Source organism: Mangifera indica, chromosome 2 (genome assembly GCF_011075055.1).
Source record: "Mangifera indica cultivar Alphonso chromosome 2, CATAS_Mindica_2.1, whole genome shotgun sequence".
NCBI lineage: Eukaryota > Viridiplantae > Streptophyta > Magnoliopsida > Sapindales > Anacardiaceae > Mangifera > Mangifera indica.
The window spans coordinates 13,229,029-13,242,064 of record NC_058138.1 but is presented as its reverse complement, the minus strand read 5'-3'; the positions used below and the strand labels follow the sequence as shown (position 1 = coordinate 13,242,064).

Sequence of the window (13,036 nt, the reverse complement as noted above, 5' to 3'; positions counted from 1 at the left end):
GTTGTTGTTGATGCCTTAACTGGACTTACCAGCTCAATTCTCTCGTTTGGGTGTGTTCTTCTTCATCTACTTTCTCTGCACGTTCCCTTTTAAAACTGTTGAAAGACTTCGGACTAATATTTCTCTAGGTTGGCATCTAAAGATTTTGAAGCTGGTACCAGTTGTAAGATATTTTGTAAGTCCGCCACAGAATCTTGACATTAAATCTAGTTGATATTTCATCTTTATCATCTGTTTGTTATTTCGTCAAACCTACAATGTTATGTGTACATATTTTTTAGTACACAATTAAATATACAAATAATATATCATCATATAATTGGATGATACATAATCTGTCATGTGATTGAGTATGTAATGGTATGTTATCATATGATTATTTTTTCTTATTATACCGTAATTATTTTTTACTCGATCAAATCCCTTGCCTCAAATAATGTATCTTTGTATGTTTAAAGCTATTATACCTTTAGTCTTTGGTGAATGCTTCCTTTATTTGACTTTTTCCCTTCCCATTCCATTATTTGCTTGTAAAGGAATGGGCATTCATGAAATGTTTATTTCTACTTTAGAATGATTTTGGAGTTACAATGGATGTTAATGACTTGATGCAATGAAGGAGGGGGGCAACGGAAAATCACCATAGCACCCTCGTAATTTTAATAGACTTTGACTACGTTAGGTTTTTATTTAGGGGATAATTCATTAGTTTTTGAAACAATGGGGGGTAACTTAATTAAAATATTAATAGTTGCATGAAAATTGCACTCCCAAACTGAAGGGGCAAATGGGTTTTCACTTATTCTGTATTTCTCAAACTGAGAGTGAATCAAGACAAATTTCTTCCAAATGATTATCTTCTTTTATTCAACTAATTCTCATTTTCTCTTTGAGAATTTTTCTCATAAAATCTCATAAATTTTAATAAATATTTTCTCAAATGAAAACCGAAACAAAATTTTGTCTTCATTAATTAATTTCCTTATGAATCTTAACTTTTTCGTTATATTCATTTTATCGACTATCCTTTATTGTGCTACAATAAAACTATACTTAAAATATTTGGTCTAGTGATTATAAATTTAATTATTATATTTCAATATTTAACTATTTGACAATGTTAAATAAGATTTTCGATCATTAAAAAAAAAAAAAAACTACCCTTACACTTTTTAGATATGAGTCTCTTTTATTATTTTTCTTCAAAAATGATCATTTTCCCCCATGCCTTCCCTATGTAAAGGCTAGCTCCTTATTCATGGATCATTTGATTGACCAGCACAACTTGTCATATTTTGAGAGCCAATAAACAATATTATATATACCCATTTTTGGTAAATAATAATTATATACACATTTATATATGTTATCATATGAGTATGTATTATTTTATCTCTAATTTAAAATCACTCAATTATATGATGATATATATAAATGTATATACATTTGTGTATAAAAATGGTATACAGTTTTATTGTATATTTTATTGACATGATTGTTCATCCTAGCTTTACAAGAACCCTATAAATAGGGGTGTTAATGATATACAATTGTATGTCAGAAGTAAATTATAATTTTTGGAAATATTAGAGATATTAATATAATTTTTAGGGGTTTTTGTAAATTAAAAAAATTTAGGGTTTTTTTATAATTTTAATTTTTTTTAATTGAATCTCTTAATTGTTTAAAAAATAATAGTTACACTCAAAAAATTAAACAAAATGCAACAAACTAAGGGTGTAAATATCGTATTATAAATTATTTGGTTCATAATAGCATTTTCAAAATTATGGGGGTTTGAAAATGTTTCATGAATTGATTTGTGAATTTTTAAACCCTTTCTATGGGTTAACTTGTCAAATTTTATAACATTTGTTTTTTTAAAATAATTGCCAATAAAATTATTTATTTACTTTTACATGGGTAATTATTTTAAAATAGATTTTGATTTTGAATGAGAAAATAATATTTATACCCATTATGGGTGAAAAAGTGCTTTTAGGTGGAAGCTTTGATGAGAAAATGTTATTTCCTCTTCAAAATATTCCAAAAGCAACAACCCATTACAAAATTATTAAGAAAAATAAAAGTAGAAGTATGCATAATTTAGTTCAAATTATAAAATCAGATCAAACTATTAAAAAGTTACAATTTGATTTGGTTTAATTTGGGTAAATAAATTCACCTGTAAGAGATCAATAATTTATGAAAAAAATCAAAACTTATAATAATTATGTTTTATCGATAGTTCAAAACTTGTAATATAACTAGTTTGTAAGTTCCCAAAAATGAATCAAATGTTTGTTTTCCTACCCTTTGATTTCAATAAAAATTCTCTTAAAAATTTCTCATCTAGGGTTTGTGAAGAGTTTTAGCTTAGCTATTGATAAGTATTTAATATTCAAAATTCAAAATTCCAAAGTTTAATATTTATTTCAATATCTCAATATATTCTAATTGCATACATTACATCAATCATTTTCAAATTTGTTAATTTCATATATCAATCACTTTATTATTTTCATCCATATTTTCATTTATACACGTTTTTTATCCTCCCGAAATGATCCATGACTTGTTTATATATATATATATATATATATATATATATATATATATATATATATATATATATATATATATATATGAAAACAAGTCACGGATCATTTCGAGAGGATAAAAAATGAGTGTGGGTGAAAATATGGATGAAAATAATAATAAGGTGATTGATATATGAAATTAACAAATTTGAAAAAATATATATATTTAACAAAAGTTTGATTGAATCATTGTTGACGTCTTTTATGTACACAATTGGGTCCCCGATTCCTTTGAAAGAACATTTGTCTTCGCATGATATCTAAATGAGCTGTAAAACAAGATTTTAGTATTGATGAAAAGATGAAGATGATCTGTTCATTAATCTATTTATTTATCAAACAAGTTAAAGCATATTAAATTATTAAATAGAGAATATGTCCCTTTCTTGTTTTCCAGGAAAATTCAGGACATCTCCATTGCCAGAACAATCAATGCAATTTATAAAATCTACTTTAATTCCAGCAGGCAGATTTCATAATTTCATGCTTATTTCACTTTAGTATAGAAAACTTAAGAAAAAGGGTTGCTGCAAATACAGGAAATTCTACCGAGAATATATGACAGAAAAAGTTGGAACCATGAAATAGGCTAATAGTAAAAGAGCAAAATATATATATATATATTTTTACGTAGATAATATATCATTATATAAATAAATGTTATTTTATCTTTAATTTAAAATTATTTATTCATATGATGATATATCATTTATGTACTTTAATTGTGTACATTTCTCCCAAGTTTAAAAATCTTACATTTTCCCTCAACCAAAAGTTTGAAAAGTGACATATCTTTTAGGGTTTGTTCATCTTTTCTCCGACACTAATTTCTTTATCTTCAATCATCGGTTATCGTCCCTCTTACATTTTCTCTCTCTAGCCTCTCTCTCTCTTGTTTCTCTAACTGTCTTTGACCTAAACGAAGATGAAATCATCTTTGGTCAAAGACGGTTGGAGACACTGTCACTTTTTAAACTTTGGATTTAGGGGAAATTGTAAGATTTTTAAACATATGGAGGAAAATGTGATAAAACTTTAATATTTTAAATTTTTAGTAAATGAAGGTTTTACTATTAATTAGGGTTAGATTCGAGCTGAGTAAAGCTCGAGCTCGACTCGATTTACATATAGTTGAGCTCGAGCTCATGAAAGTCAAACTTGAACTCGGCTAGAATTCAGCTCGACTCTTTTTTCGTTATTAAAATGACATCATTTTAATATATATTCATCAAAATGATGTCGTTTTGTATCAAAATTTTTAATTGAAAAATTTGTTAAGTAGTATGAACTCGATCGAGCTCGTATAGGACTGGCTTGTTTCAAACTCATTCGAACCAAGCTCAAGCTTGAACGAGCTCAATTCGAGTCTACCCTTACTACTAATCCTAATTAAAATTTTTAATATAAATTTGTTTATGGATAAGTGTTTAGATTTTTGAAAGTTTGAGGGTTTGAGTTTGAAATTTCACTATACTTGTGTGGGACATAGTGATGTGGCCTAAATAATAAAATAATATGTGGCTTTTTACCTAAATTTTAGTTGCCATATTAATAAAAAAGAGTATGAATGAAAATATGGATGAAAATAATAATAAGATTCACTTGAAAGAACATTTGCCTTCGCAAGATATCTAAATGAGCTGTAAAACAAGATTTTAGTATTATGAAAACATGATGATGATCCGTTTATCAACGGAAATTGAAATTTTTACTCTTATTTAATTTATATATATTTATATTATATTTTTTATATTTTAAATATTTTTATCATTTTATATGATAAGATGTCTAAATTATTTTTATCTTTAACTTCGAGAAATCAAAACTAAATTGACGGTATTATTTACTTTTAATGTACTGTAGAGAGAGAATATATATAAATATTTAGTATCAGTATTTGAAACAAGACTGATATATATGTGTTAGATAAGATCAAGTGAATTTAAAATTGTTGAGTTTAAATTTTTTAGATTAAATGTTGAAAATTGTAAATTCAGTTGATTTTATCAATCGAAAATTTTAAAGTAGCACATAAAAAGATAATTCAAGAAACCACCCATGAAGAGCATGCATTGAAGTACTTAGTGTTGAATATGCAAAGAATATATCAATATATATATATCCGAAGAATCAAAACAAAAATAAATTGGATATTCACGTGAGCTTGCAGGGAATAATTTTAAAATTTGCATAAGTTTGCAGAGAATAACTTGACTTGCAAAGGAGAGATAATGTAATGATTTGTATAATAGTATTTACGTGAAGATATATTCATCTTTAGTACATATATTTTAAACATATCATAAAAGAGAGATCTATATTTAGCACAGATTTACATGAAAAAAATTCAGTGAACAATCGATCGATGAAACTTGTTAGATTTGTAGAGGTGAAATAATAGCAGAACAACAAGTGAGATTTTCTTATAAAATAGAAACATAAATATATTGTATCGTACCAAAATTAATTCAATTTGAATTTTATGTAAATTAATTCAATTTAATTCTATCAGAATTCAATTAAATAAATCAAAATATTATTAAATATTATAATTTTAATAATAATATTAATTAATTAATTATTATAATTTTAAAAATAAAAAAATGTCAGCACACTGATTTTGGATGGGAAGATTATTTTGGGAGAGGGGCTTGGCGGCGCAAATTTCCCCAACCTACGCCAAACCTTGTATGTAAATTTAAGGGGGTTGGCGCCGACCCCTTAAAGTTGACTAAAGGGTTGGCGACGCCAGCCCCTTTATTTTGGCTTTATGGGGAGGGGCTGGCAACCAGCCCCTTTATTTTGCAAATTAAATTTTTTATTTAAATAAAGGGTTGGCCAAACGACTATTTCCCACCCAAGGTTTAGCGTTTTCTCAAAAGTCCCTCCTTTCACTATGGAAACACCAAACACCCACCCATGGCCGGTTAGATTTAACCAAACCCTAACGGTGATAGGGGTAAAATCGTCATTTTTGCTATAATATTAAAAATAAACTAAAATAGAAACTGATTTTGCCCTCCTAAACTTTAAAAACTGAAATTTTCCCCCCGCCTAAGTTTTAAAAAATTGTAGTTTCACCCTAGGGTTTGGTTTTGAAATCTCCGGTGACCTCTCCGGCTCCGTTGCTGACGGCCGCTCCCTCCCGAAGCAACCTCTCCTTCCAGTGATCTCTTTCCTCCTATTTGGAGGTCCGATCGGTGCCCGGAGACACCGTGGGAGACGAAGAACTTCGTCGGGAAGACGAAGTTCTTCGTCTGGAAAGACGATCGTCTTCCCAGAAGAAGACCTCTGGGAAGACGAAGAACTTCGTCTTCCCGACGAAGTGCTTCGTCTCCCACGACGTCTCCGGGCGCCGATCGGACCTCCAAATGGGAGGAAAGAGATCGCCGGAATGAGAGGTTGCTTAGGGAGGGAGCAACCATCGGCAATGGAGCCGGAGAAGTCGCCGGAGATTTCAAAACCAAACCCTAGGGTGAAACTGCAATTTTTTAAAACTTAGGCGGGGGGAAAATTTCAGTTTTTAAAGTTTAGGGGGGCAAAAGGAGATAAAATTTTCAGGCGTTAGGGTTTGGTTAAATCTAACCGGCCATGGGTGGGTATTTGGTGTTTCCATAGTTAAAGGGGGGACTTTTGAGAATACATCAAACCTTGGGTGGGAAATAGTCGTTTGGCCTTAAATAAAGTCACATGCCTTTATTTAATTTTTATTTAAATAAATAAATATATTTTATTAGAAATATTTCTTCTTAAAATAGATATTATTTTGTTAAATAATAAATCTTTTTTGTTAGTTCTACGTTTGAAAATTTTTCAGACAAAAATTTTTGTATTTTTTAATCATCAATATAACATTAAATAATATTATAAATACTTTAAACAATGAAATAACAATATTAAATAATCTAACAACATAAAATCACAACAAAATTTAATTTTATATGAAGTCATAAGCATGAATCTACTATACATTATTTGATTTTCAATTATTCATAAAAAAATCATATGATATATGAGCTTGAATCAAAACTACCCTGAATGTAGATGATTTTATTATGAAATCTTTGCAACAAATATTAATTCTCTAAATAAATCTATGAATTTTCGTCTCTCCTCCCTTGTGTCTAATCTGAATACCTTATAATGAGTTTCTCTCAAATTTTACTGTTCAATCACATGTGTTCTCTATTGAAAAAGTGTTTTTCCTATTCTACAGAGATTTCTTCCTCATTGGAAGGCTAAAGAAAAAGATTCTCCCTTTCTGTATGCAGGAGTTACATCAAGGGAGTATTTTGAAAAAATAAAATATTATTGTGATATTTTTGTTTAAGTTTTGAGATAAGTGTTATATATGTATACACGGTTAAAAAAAAAAGGTAAAAATTTCAATTTTCCGTTTATTAATCTATTTATTTATCAAACAAGTTAAAGCATCTTAAATTATTAAATAAAGAATATATCCCTTTCTTGTTTTCCAGGAAAATTCAGGACATTTCCCAGTGCCAGAACAGTTAATGCAATTTGTAAAATCTACTTGAATTCCAGCAAGCAGATTTCATAATTTCATGCTTATTTCACTTTAGTATAGAAAACTTCAAAAAAAAACAAAAAAGGGTTGCCGCAAATCTAGGAAATTTCTACTGAGAATATATGACATAGAAAAAGCTGGAACCATGAAATAGGTTAAATCAGAAGCTTTTGTCACAATGATCTCATTCTTCTATTTTAGAATCACTATAATTAATGAATTATAGTTTTATGTACTTTGATTTAGACAAGAAAATTAGTCTGCTAATAGCAAAAGAGTAATATTTTTTATATATATATATATATATATAATAAAATTATGTATATTTATTTTTAATACATAATTTATATACACAGATAAGGTGATATTATGTTATTAGATATTTTTTTATCATATGATGACACATATTTTAAAATCATCTAATTATATGATGACATATTATTGTGTATATGAATCGTGTATCAAAAATATGTACACATAGCATTGTTTTTTTTATATATATATATTTTGTACGTAGATGATATATCATCATATGATTAGATATTATTTTATTTTTAATTTAAAATTTTTTATTCATATGATGATACATTATTTATGTATTTAAATTGTGTATATTTCCCCCAGGTTTAAAATCTTACATTTCCTCTCAATCCAAAGTTTGAAGAGTAACAATTATCTCTCTTTTTAGCCTCTCTGACTATCTTTGACCTAAACAAAGACGAAATTGTCTTCGGTCAAAGATGGTTAGAGAGACAAGGGAAAGAAACTGAAGGGAGAGATAAGGTAAAACAGAGGATAACCGACAATTAGAGACAAAAGAAGATGAACAAACCCTAAAAGGTATTTGTCACTTTTCAAACTTTAGATTTTAGGAGAAATTATAAGATTTTTAAACATAGAGAGAAAAAAATGATAAAACTTTAATATTTTAATTTTTTAGTAAATAATGGTTTTACCACTAATCCTAATTAAAATTTTTAATATAAATTTGTTTATGAATAAGTGTTTAAATTTTTGAAAATTAGAGAGTTAAAGTTTGAGATTTCACTATACTTGTGTAGGACATAGTCATGTGGCCTAAATAATAAAATAATATGTAGCTTTTTACCTAAATTTTAGTTGCCATACCAGATTTCCTCCGTTTAGGTAATTTATTGTTATCAAAAATTAAAATATCACTATAAAAACAGATTTGGAAGATTCTTTAGTAAACTGAGTTGTATCATCTATCATGACATCTTTGTCATCTTGGAAATAAAAAGTTTTCAAAATCTTTTATTATTTGAAATATTAAGTAAAATAATTGTAGGGTACCCAAGTAATCAAAGATTAAACTAAATAAAAAATGGTCGAATGTTTGATTCATAAGGAGTAAGATATTTATGAGTATAATAAAATTATGTGTATAAATAATGATTTATTATTATATAATTAAGTATTATTTTATCTTTAATATTTATTTATTCAATTATATGATGATATATCGTTATTTGTGTATAAAGTTATGTATAAAATTATACACGTAAGACTACACATATGTAACATGCATGCGCTCTAAGTGATAATTGAAAGAAGAATGTTATCCCCACCACTCTGCGCGCTTAATAATTCAACTGCTCTTGCTTTCTGAGTGCAAGCATACTTGAACCAATCTTTGCTTTATAAATTGATGCAACATCACTACTACAATAGTACCCTCCACATACCCACAGCTAGCTTCTTGTCACCCCTCTAACCGTTCACTTTTTCATCTTTCTCATTCTTCTGAAAGCCTTGCATTTCTCCTTTTGGGTACAAAATGTTTAGACGTGTTGTGATTTGGTGCATTTTGATTTCTACATTAGTTGAAATCTCATTTGGTTCTAAAGTTAGACACTTACGATGGGAAGTGGAGTACATGTTTGGATCACCAGATTGCGTGGAGCTTGTTGTGATGGGAATCAATGGACAGTTTCCAGGGCCAACCATCAGAGCCAAAGCTGGAGATACAATTGCTGTTGAGCTCACTAATAAACTCCATACTGAAGGAGTTGTCATTCACTGGCATGGAATTAGACAGGTTTCTTTCTTTCTTTCTTTCTTTCAGTTTGCATGATGAACAGAAGGGTTTTTTTAAAAAAAAAAAAAATCGGGGGTTGTATAATATAGTAATTGTTGATTGGTTTACAGCTTGGAACACCATGGGCCGATGGGACTGCTGCCATCTCACAATGTGCAATAAACCCTGGAGAAACCTTCCTTTACAGGTTCAAAGTTGACAAGGTAAACTTTTCTCTTTAGATGTTCAGACTCTCTAATTTCTTCAACTGTAGATTCACCCATTTATATCAATGGATGGTGTACAGCCAGGAACTTATCTTTACCATGGACACCTTGGAATGCAAAGATCAGCAGGATTATATGGATCTCTGATAGTGGAAGTGGGAAATGGAGAAAAAGAGCCATTCCATTATGATGGTGAATTCAACCTATTATTGAGTGATTGGTGGCACCAAAGTGTTCAGGTCCAAGAAGTTGGCCTCTCCTCAAAGCCATTTCGTTGGGTTGGTGAGCCACAGGTGCGTTATCAAAAACAATAAAATTATATGTATATATTTTTTAGTATACCAAAAACTTGTGTTGGCATTATTGTTGAAAATTCCTTGTCACTCTCTTTGGATGCCAAGCCAATTCATTTTCCAACGAGGTAATCTAAATTATTCAACATTAAATTGACTTGAAAATGTATGGAAAGGAAAATACAATAGGTTTGGTGGGTGGTCCAACTCATTATTTATGATTAAAGTTAAACGGAAAATTTTTGACAAAGTTTTGGAAATTCTTGTTTCAGTCACTACTCATTAACGGAAGAGGGCAATACAACTGTTCATTGGCCGCGCATTTTAGCAACTCATCCGCTCAACAATGCAAGTTCAGAGGAAATGAACAATGCAGACCCGTGATTCTGCCTGTGCTGCCAAATAAAACCTACAGGCTACGGATTGCTAGCTCCACAGCTCTTGCCTCACTAAATTTAGCTATTGGGGTAACATTTTTACTTGTAATTTCTTATTTTCACTTTTATGAAAATTGATATTTAAAAAAATATAATTAAAAAAAGTTGGAAATGTTTTCCTGAATTGGATTCTTTATTACATACAATCGGACAAAAAGATGACAACCTACGGATTAAAGTGACTCTTCCACTTTTGATTAGGGCAATAAAGTTAGACAAGAGAACATTACATTAGACAATCCATTATACCTAACTGCTGTCCACTAAGTTGCTTTTATCAAAGCAACTTATTTGACTTTTGTGTTTTTTCTTGATCTTCAAGGTATGAGAAATGATTCTTTTGAAAATATATGAATATTAGAATATGTCAAAGAGCAAGGACAAAAGTTGGTATGAATGATTTTAGCAATACGTTTTTCATATATAATTTCTTATCAATTGTGAGTGTTTTTGAACCATCACTCTCTTATGTTTGGAATCTCGGGCCATGCTTGTACTAGAAGGCACATGCGTGAAATTTGAATACCTTTTAACAGTGATGCTTGTACCAGAAGGCAGGTGCCTGAAATTTGAATACCTCTTAACAGTGATCTGCCCCCTTGGCTGACTGCCAACTGGGTCTTCTGTTTCAGTATTTCTGCTTTTACACAGCAATGTGATTCACATGGTGACCTTTTCCCATTTTCAATATATTCCTCATACATCAAAACTCTTCAATGATTAGGAGGTGGTTTAGGTGATAATAGAAAATATTTTATGTATAAAAAATATAGATTTTTTTTGGATAATATTTTAAAATTAAATTCTTAATTTATTGATCAATGTTGGTCTTCAATGTCAATGATCCAGAATCACAAGATGGTGGTGGTGGAAGCGGATGGAAATTATGTGCAACCATTTGAAGTAAAAGATATTGACATTTATTCAGGTGATAGTTACTCAGTTTTATTCACAACAAATCAAGATCCCTCAAAGAACTACTGGATTTCAGTTGGTGTAAGGGGAAGAGAACCCAAAACCCCTCAAGCTCTCTCCATATTAAACTATCAGCCAACTTCTGCTTCAATGTTACCTTCCTCTCCACCTCCCATTACTCCAAAATGGAATGATTATAACCACAGCAAGTCTTTCAGCAACAAAATATTTGCCCTAATGGGTTCCCCTCAGCCTCCTAAAACTTACCAACGGAGAATTATTCTTCTCAACACTCAAAACACCATCAATGGATTTACCAAATGGGCTATCAACAATATTTCCTTGACTTTGCCTACCACTCCCTACATTGGTTCCATTAAATTCTCCCTCAAAACTGCATTTGATCAGAAAAGTCCACCGGAAAACTTTCCCGACGTTTACGACGTGATGAAGCCGCCGGTTAACCCCAACTCGACGACAGGAAGTGGGGTTTACATGCTTGATCTTAACACCACAGTTGATGTTATACTTCAAAATGCCAATGCATTATCAGCAAATGTCAGTGAAATACATCCTTGGCATTTGCATGGGCATGATTTTTGGGTATTGGGGTATGGAGAAGGAAAGTTCTCCAATAAAGATGAGAAGAAATTTAACTTGAAGAACCCACCATTGAGAAATACTGCAATTATTTTTCCTTATGGGTGGACAGCTTTGAGGTTTGTTGCTGATAACCCTGGAGTTTGGGCATTCCATTGCCACATTGAGCCTCATTTGCACATGGGCATGGGAGTCGTATTTGCTGAAGGCGTCCAACATGTTCATGGCATTCCAAACGAGGCACTTGCTTGTGGTTTGACTGCCAGGACATTCATGAATGATAAAGGAAATTGAGACAAAGCTTATTATTATTAATTAGATCATGATTATCAATAAAAATTTTAAGAATAATCCCTTATGTAATAATTAATTTATGCATGTTTGGTACCGCTTATAAGTATTGGATTATGGTTTGTGGTTTATTTGTGTTAAAATGTTAGTACTAATAATTTTTAGATTAAGATCGTAAAAATTTTATTAATTCAAAAGCTAATCCTAATAGCTTCTAGATTACTATTTAAATAATCTAAAATTTCAATTATAATTCATAATTAGATTATTTACATTAGTTAGCGTAAACATGATTACATAGTTGACAATCTGGTTCATTGCAACAACCATTTTGATTTTGAAAGATTAAACTTGGATGATGAATTTGAGTATGAGTAATACCAATGATTTTACAACCGGATCGAATCAATTGGTTCAACCAGTTTAACCAGGAATCGGCTTTAAGTCTGATCTAGTTAATATAAAGTACTGATTTTTTTATTGATTCGGTCAAAAATTGGGTTTGATCGGATGAACCGATCAAAACTGGGTTTGATCAGGTTTGACTAAAATTTAAAATTTTTTTTAAAATTTTAATTATTTTTTTGAAATTTCATAGTTGAACCGATCAAACCACGAACTAGTGAGACAACTAATTCGATCGCCAATTTGATTTTAAAAACATTAAGTAATACTATATATATATACTTTTAAACATACAATTGGGTATATAGATTATGTGTCATTATATAATTGAGTGTTAGTTTATTTATAATACAAAATCACTCAATCACATAATGACACGTAATCTATGTTTCTAATTGTGTATTAAAAAATACGTATATAGTTTTATTGATTTGTGTATATTATAAATAAGAAAAAAGCAACAATCCTTAATTTTTTTAAAATTTTTCAAAAGAACCTCAGGGTTGACACCATTACAAATTCATATATATATATATATATATATATATATATATATATATACATTTTCCCTTTTCTTCCCATTATTACCACTTTCAAATGAGCTTAGTAATTTAGTTTTCTTTATCTATTTGTGAACTCAATAATGAAGTATTAGTAACTAAAATTTAAAAAATTTGGTATGCCTTTTTTACAAATATTAGG

At 29.7% G+C, this 13,036-nt stretch overlaps 1 protein-coding gene across 1 annotated transcript; it reads left to right on the top strand.

The window, feature by feature from the left end:
• The first annotated feature begins 8,743 nt into the window (after positions 1-8,743).
• LOC123201810 (L-ascorbate oxidase-like) lies at positions 8,744-12,060 on the top strand. The gene is made up of 5 exons (XM_044617376.1): positions 8,744-9,187; positions 9,298-9,390; positions 9,474-9,686; positions 9,959-10,153; positions 10,973-12,060. The coding sequence occupies exons 1-5, from the start codon at positions 8,927-8,929 to the stop codon at positions 11,930-11,932; spliced, it is 1,722 nt and encodes a 573-aa protein (XP_044473311.1). The 5' UTR covers positions 8,744-8,926; the 3' UTR covers positions 11,933-12,060.
• The last annotated feature ends 976 nt before the right edge of the window (positions 12,061-13,036 follow it).

Excerpts from the sequence above, each read along its gene's own strand:
- LOC123201810 (XM_044617376.1), top strand. The coding sequence starts at position 8,927 with ATGTTTAGACGTGTTGTGATTTGGTGCATTTTGATTTCTACATTAGTT. Across the intron at positions 9,687-9,958 it reads GTTGGGTTGGTGAGCCACAG|TCACTACTCATTAACGGAAG; the intron begins GTGCGTTATCAA and ends TTCTTGTTTCAG. Across the intron at positions 10,154-10,972 it reads CACTAAATTTAGCTATTGGG|AATCACAAGATGGTGGTGGT; the intron begins GTAACATTTTTA and ends TCAATGATCCAG.